At 48.1% G+C, this 6,397-nt stretch overlaps 1 protein-coding gene across 1 annotated transcript in view; it reads left to right on the top strand.

The window, feature by feature from the left end:
• Positions 1–6,397, top strand: part of TTC7B (tetratricopeptide repeat domain 7B) — a 397,140-nt gene that overhangs the window by 163,043 nt on the left and 227,700 nt on the right. Inside the window, exon 7 of the mRNA XM_042781492.1 lies at positions 2,669–2,806. Coding sequence (XP_042637426.1) covers positions 2,669–2,806 — 138 coding nt within the window. The remainder of the gene's footprint in view (positions 1–2,668; positions 2,807–6,397) is intronic.

Below are 6,397 nucleotides of genomic sequence, written 5' to 3'. Positions count from 1 at the left end.
GAAGAAGTGCAGCCGGAATTGGTGAAGAACACTGAAAGTACCATGGACTGCCGGAAGAATGAACAAATCTGTCCTGGAAGAAGTGCAGCCGGAATGTTCCTTGGAAGCAAAAATGGCCAAACTTTGTCTTACCTACTTGGTCATGTTATCAGAAGGGACCGTTCCCTGAAGAAGGATATCATGATTGGTAAAGTGGAGGGTCAGTGAAAAAATGGAAGACCCTCAAGATTGACACAGTGGCTGCAGAGATGGGCTCAAGCATAGCAAGGATTGTGAGGCTGGCTCAGGACAGGGCACTATTTCGTTCTGTTGTACGTGGGGTCGCCTTGAGTGGTAGCCGACTCAATGGCACCTGACAAGTGTGGATATCTCGCAAACGTCTCTGACGCTCCTGTGTTCCAGTGGAAGTGATAGAGATGAATCTTGCTCAACATTGAGATGCTCGGAGCCAGTACGATTTGCTCTGTGATCCTCTTAATTTCCAGAAAATCTCTTCAGGAGATTGTGAGATCCAATGACATCATTAGTAAATATGAAATGCTAGGTTTCCAACCAAAATGGTCATGGTCTGCCTATAAATCCTTCTGTAATTATGTAGGTAGAAGTCTAAATTGAGTTGTCTTTGCCTTTTTTTCATGTCATTTGACTTTCTGATTTTTCAGTTTTTAGAAGAAAGTGGATGTGCCCAATTTCAGAACTAAAATGGGAATTGCCTTTTTTTTCTTTCGATGGCTGAGGAAATGATATTCTTCACTGATTCTGACTTTAACTTAGAAATAAAAATGTGTCCCCAGTCTCTCCACCCACAAGGAGGCATTTGCATGTGTACTGCTTTTCACTGCAGAGCAGATCCGTTTTCCCAGGAGAGAGGGGCAGTCAGCGCTACAGCCGCGCAGCTGCTACCGAGACAGTGTGCCGGTTAGTTATCTTTGTGGATCTGTTTAAGGTTCTCTATTAAAACTTTTTAACCAAAAGAGACTCTACAAATGAAAAAAATGAAAGCACTGGCAGTCACTTGTAGATGTCTCTTGGAAGGATGATTGCTCTGTCCTGCTCTCTTCCAAGCTCTGATCTTTGTTTGAAACATTTATAGCCAATAAAGAAAAGGAGCCCACTCTGTGCAGCCCCCAGTGCCGCCAGAGCTTCTTCATCGGGCTCAAAAGTCATTCCAACAAGGAAAATTTAGAACGACGTCTTCAAAAGTAGGCTTGTTTCCGCCTGAGATGACTCACTTTGTAGGAAGAGGCCTGTCTTACATATTCTTAGTTGGTTTTGACATTTAAGAGCAAGGAATTCTCAAGTGAGTAAGTACTGACGGGCGGCTGGAAGAAGGGGCCTTGGAGTCACACACAGAGGAAGCGTGTTTTGTCTCATTAGTGAGAGGGAAGGCGTGTGTGTAGCCTTTGCGAATGTCAGGCAGGAAGACAAACATCAGCCTGCCTGGACGAGTGACCCTTGCACCCCACATGCTACCCCACAGTAAAGACCGAGGGGCTCTTTCTCAGCACCTCGGGATGAAGGGATCTGGAGGCTTCTGTTAATTAGCAGGGAGAAACAGGTGAGATCTAACCTTCCTGAGTTTGAGCCCCCTAGGAAAGAAAAGGGGAAATGGGCTGGCTTCTGGGTCCCTAATACGTGTGATAGGTCTCTGTAGAGAAATGAAATTGCAGAAATAACGGAGACAAGTTGCTGTGAAGATCATTTGATTTCTAGATCCAAACCTGAAGTCATTGCTTTCGAGTCAAATCCCCACTCATAGTTGACTCTGAAGGGCAGAGCTGCCCCAGGGGTTTCCAAGGCTGTAATCTTTACAGAAGCAGACTGCCTCATCTTTCTCCTGTGGAGTGGCTGATGAGTTTGAACTGCTGACCTTTTGGTTACCAGCTGAGCACTGTAACCACTCCACCACCAGAGCTCTCCTCTGATTTCTAGATAGATGAGACTCATAAGCTATTGTCTGCCTGGTGCATTTCTGTGCTGAGCAGTGGCGATGGGAAACTGGCAAGGTGTTCTCTTGAGTCCTCTGTGGTATTATCTTTTAAAATAAAAATCTCTTTCCTCCTGCTTCCCTCATCCACCTGCTTTGTGCTTCCCCAGATAAGACTGAATGAGTCTTTGTGGTCCGTTCTAGCAGAGACACACATAGGGGTTTGAATCTTGCCCGTGTGATAGAGAGAAGGTATTAGACCCTTGGTAGGACCAGTGGCACTTGGTAGCTCTATTCGGCGAGGGGAAATGTGGGGCTGGGAATTATCTCCCCTCTTTAATGTAGAGCAGAAACAAGATGAGAAACTTGGCCTCCCTTGATGTGTGGTTCTGCCATGTCAGTGCACAGCTAGGTCTGAGCGAGGCTGTCTATGAAGCCAAGCCTAGTGAAACCGCACTGCTTCACATTGGCTCCCAAGGTTTCCTCTAGATGCCTGCCGACAGGTACAGGTGCCCTCTGGGATGGCATCCGGACATCTGTGTGTGAAGAATATCATATACACTGGTGCTCTGGGGCTTGAATAAATGACCCAAGGTGACAAGCCCTTGCTTCTTCCTGCCCTTATCTCCAGACCGCTGGTGAACTGTGAGAGGCAGGAGGACATGTATGACTCCTAACGCAAAGGGTGGCTGTGTGTGAGGGCTGGCTTACCATCTGCTTCTCTCTCCCATCTTGTTTCAGGCCAACCGGGATGCTGTGCTGAGCAGGATACCTGAGCACAAGAGTGACCGCCTGATCAGCTTGCAGAGCGCGTCTGTGGTCTACGACTTACTGACCATCGCTCTGGGAAGAAGAGGCCAGTATGAGATGCTGTCTGAGGTACAACGCTGGGCTGGTTGGCTTCTGGCAGTGGGTGGTGGCGGAGGTGTAGAGCACGCGGACGAGCCGGGATCCGAGGGCCTGCTCCCCACCCCGGCTCCGTCACTGATAGCCACGTGACTTGGCCAGTCAGCCAGCTTTCATTTCTTCCTCTGTAACAGAGGTCTGGGCTAAATGATTAGCGGGTGAGATTGGTCAGCAATCTTTCCTTACAAGAGGGTTGACAAATCCATCAGGCTGGGAGTTTCTGTGTGAGGGAAGGCAAGCATTTTTCAAGCAGTTTCTCTGTCAGAGTAATTCCCATCATTACCCAAATCTCTAGTCTGTGATATTCATTTTCTTAGAAAACAGTTCCATTGAAATTATCAATGTGTCACTCATAAAATGGCAGTTTGGGGCAGTGTATTGTCAAGTTAGCTGCTACAGACTCAGTGGAGAGTCAACACTGTCTCCCTTTAGACTTTCACTGGTTCAGAGGGCCTGGAACATTCCAGATCCTGGGCCAGGTGCTGTGTGTATCCACTTGTCATCTCCTGAAACCCCTTAAGAAGCATTCAGAGTGGAAGCTGACTGTTGTACAAGGTTCAGAGGAAGCTGGCTCCTCTTGGGCTGTGGTTATGCGTTATTAATGCTGCTGTCCAGAATGTCACATGCCACCACTGTCAGGGCTAAATGAGTAACGAGATCATTTTGTCTTTTCTTCAGCAAAAGAAAGCAAGCAACAACCTAGTTTGTTAAAATGAACTTTTCCATGTTATTTATCGTTCTCTTTCTAAATTTATACCCATTGCAACAGCCTCTGGGCATGAGGACAGGGAATGAAATACAGTAACAGATTGGCTGAAATCAGATAAGCGCCCGACTCACCCTCTAGGCCGCCGGTGCATCGCCACATTAGGCAGGAGCTGGGGGATCAGATGAGCCTGTGTGGCATGAATCTTTTTTTAGTCTTTGGTTTGGTGACTATACAGGGCAATGGTTACTCAGCCTGGTGGGGGGAGAAAAACAAAACACCTCACAATCCGCCTAGATAAAGCCATGTGTCCAGATGCCCCTGTGGTGCAGGGCACGCCCCCTGGGACTGACTCTCTCAGCCTTGGGATTGGCCCAGATGGTGATTCTTTGGGGGCCTTGCTTTTCTCTGCCATGGAAGGCCCCCTTCTGTCTACTGCATCCACCACGGGGCCCATCTGTGGGGACAGTGCCACCCAGCTCACAGCTAGGTCCTTTTAAGGTGAAGCTTTTCCCCACAGACGAACCAGTTACCATCCTCCTGGTCCCAAGGTTGAGTATGGTTTCAGTGTCTACTGTTATGTCATCATTTACCAACATAGCCTTTCCCCAGCTTGAAATTTGCCTGTGTCCAAAACAGGTGTGAGGAGCTTGAGGTGGCTGGCTTGGTTGACAGGCCAAATGGCCCCTGCCCGTGGGCTTCACGTCATTCCATGAATGACTCCAGGGAGATGGCTGTCACCTTAGCGGCATTCCTCCGTGAGCTGGCGGCTCCCTGGCATGTGCCTCCCCCCTGCACGGAATGCTCAGACCTTGTTTCCACCCAGAGGGCTTTCAGCTTGGTATCAAATGTAGCTTCCAACTTGTGGCGATGACCCACGCGCAAGTCACTGGATCATCTGCTTGGTCGCCTGGGCCTTTGCAATTCAGGTCACCTTCAGAATGGCGGACGCAGCGCCAGAGTTGCCGCGGAGGTGTTGTGGAAGAAGGAGGAGTTTATCTGTGTTTTATGTATTAAAATAGAAATCAGTTAATAAAGTACGTAGAATGGAGACGTTCGTTTCTTCGACACACACGAGTGCTGTTGCCTGCTCTGTGCAGGAGCTGTGATTAGGTGCCTGGGACACAGCCAGGAGAAGGCCTGGCTCCTGCCCTCAAGCTGCTCCCAGTACAGCGGAGGCAGACAGGCACACAGGCAGGAACCCTCTAGTGTGGCCGCTCGGGGGAGGCCCAGCCCAGGTTCTGCGATGGTTCATAAAGGCTTTGAATGCTTGGCTTCGGCCCGTCTTCCTCTTTCTGCTTTGCTATGCAGTTGGAGCTTCTCCCAGCAAGCAGTTCACCATCGTGTTGTCTCGGATCTTCTAACTAAAACGGGAGGTGTCATCTGAGAAAGATGAGAGCTCGCAGCCTCTTGAGGCAGCCTGTCCCACCATTGGGAACTCAGTTTCTGAAGATAGGGCTGGGCCCACCTTTTGCTGAGCATAAGCCCTTTGTCTTGCCCCCAGGCCACATCCGAGTGGCCTGCTTCCCTCGTTTGCTGGGGTTTTCTGGAATCCATTTGGCATCTTTTTTGGTTGCATTGTACTTCTCATTGGCACTTCGACCTTCTCAGAACTTTAGGTTAAGAGGTCCCTGGGTGACACAAAAGGTTAAGCACTCAGATAACAGCCAAAATGTTGAACCTATCAAGAGGGACCTCAAAAGAAAGATCTAGTAGTCTCACATGGTCACAGCCGTGGAAACCCTGTGGGGCACAGTTCTACTCTGAAACACATGGGACTGCCATGAATGAGAATCAACTTGGCAGCAACGGGTTTGGTTTTTGCTTTTTTTCAGGTTAGGATGGTAACTGGATTTTCTGCTTCCTTTATTCCTTTCTTTGGGCCCTACCAATGTTAGTGATGATGATCATGGTGATTCATCGTGGTAAGATGTTATCTTTCCCCGGCATCATCTCCTGCAGCATCACCAGAGGCATCGAAAACAGGAGCGGCATGCTGCCCTGCTTCTCAGAAACATCAGTGGGGCTCTCTCTTCTTTCCTGCCTTTTCCTTCCTCTTTTTATTTTGTTATCTTCCCATATTTAAATTGGCTTCATTGTTTATCTTCCTGTCATAACAACAGCCTGCCTGCTCCTTGAAGAATCAAACAATACCTACAAATATAGAAAAGGCACTTCTAATCCCACTGCCGGGAAATAACCCCCATTGATATGTTGGAAGCCATCTTTTCAGGTAGCTTTTTTTTGATACATGCCTATGCATTTCTGTAACTCTTGATGTTTTCTTGTGGATACTCCCCTCCCACCCATTGGCAACCCACCCCATCCTCGCCTCTTCAACCTCGAAACCCAAGTCAACAACCTAGAAGATGCTGGGACGTAGAGCTGGGGAGCTTTGGGTTGAGTTCTGGATCTGCCAGTTAACCTGTGTGTGATCTTAGGTCTCTCAGTTTCTTCTTCTGTACAACAGGGATAATAAGCATACTGATCTGGGAAAATTGTGAGGATTACCTGCAAGAATCCATATAAAACACTCAGAACACAGCCCAGCATGTAGAACTCATTAAATGTCAGCGGTATGCAGCTGCGGCGGTTACTACTGCTGTACGCACTGGAGTTGCCAGGCACACAGGAAAGAACAAAATATACAGAAAATAAAGAAGACATATTTTGCCTTCAAGAAACTTCAGTCTAGGCAAGTTCCAGCAAGATGGCGGACTAGGCAGAAAGACTGCACAGACCCTCTTCAACAAAGAAAAGGGAAACTAATTAACACAGACACAGAAGATAATCTTGGACCCCTGAGCCTTGAAGGGAAGGATATAGAAGTGGACTAAACCCCACCTAGCAGAAGAATT

The sequence above is a fragment of the Orycteropus afer genome, unplaced genomic scaffold (genome assembly GCF_000298275.1).
Source record: "Orycteropus afer afer isolate SDZICR_OR568_19922 unplaced genomic scaffold, OryAfe1.0 scaffold00127, whole genome shotgun sequence".
Taxonomy (NCBI): domain Eukaryota; kingdom Metazoa; phylum Chordata; class Mammalia; order Tubulidentata; family Orycteropodidae; genus Orycteropus; species Orycteropus afer.
This window is presented reverse-complemented; position numbering and strand designations above follow the sequence as displayed.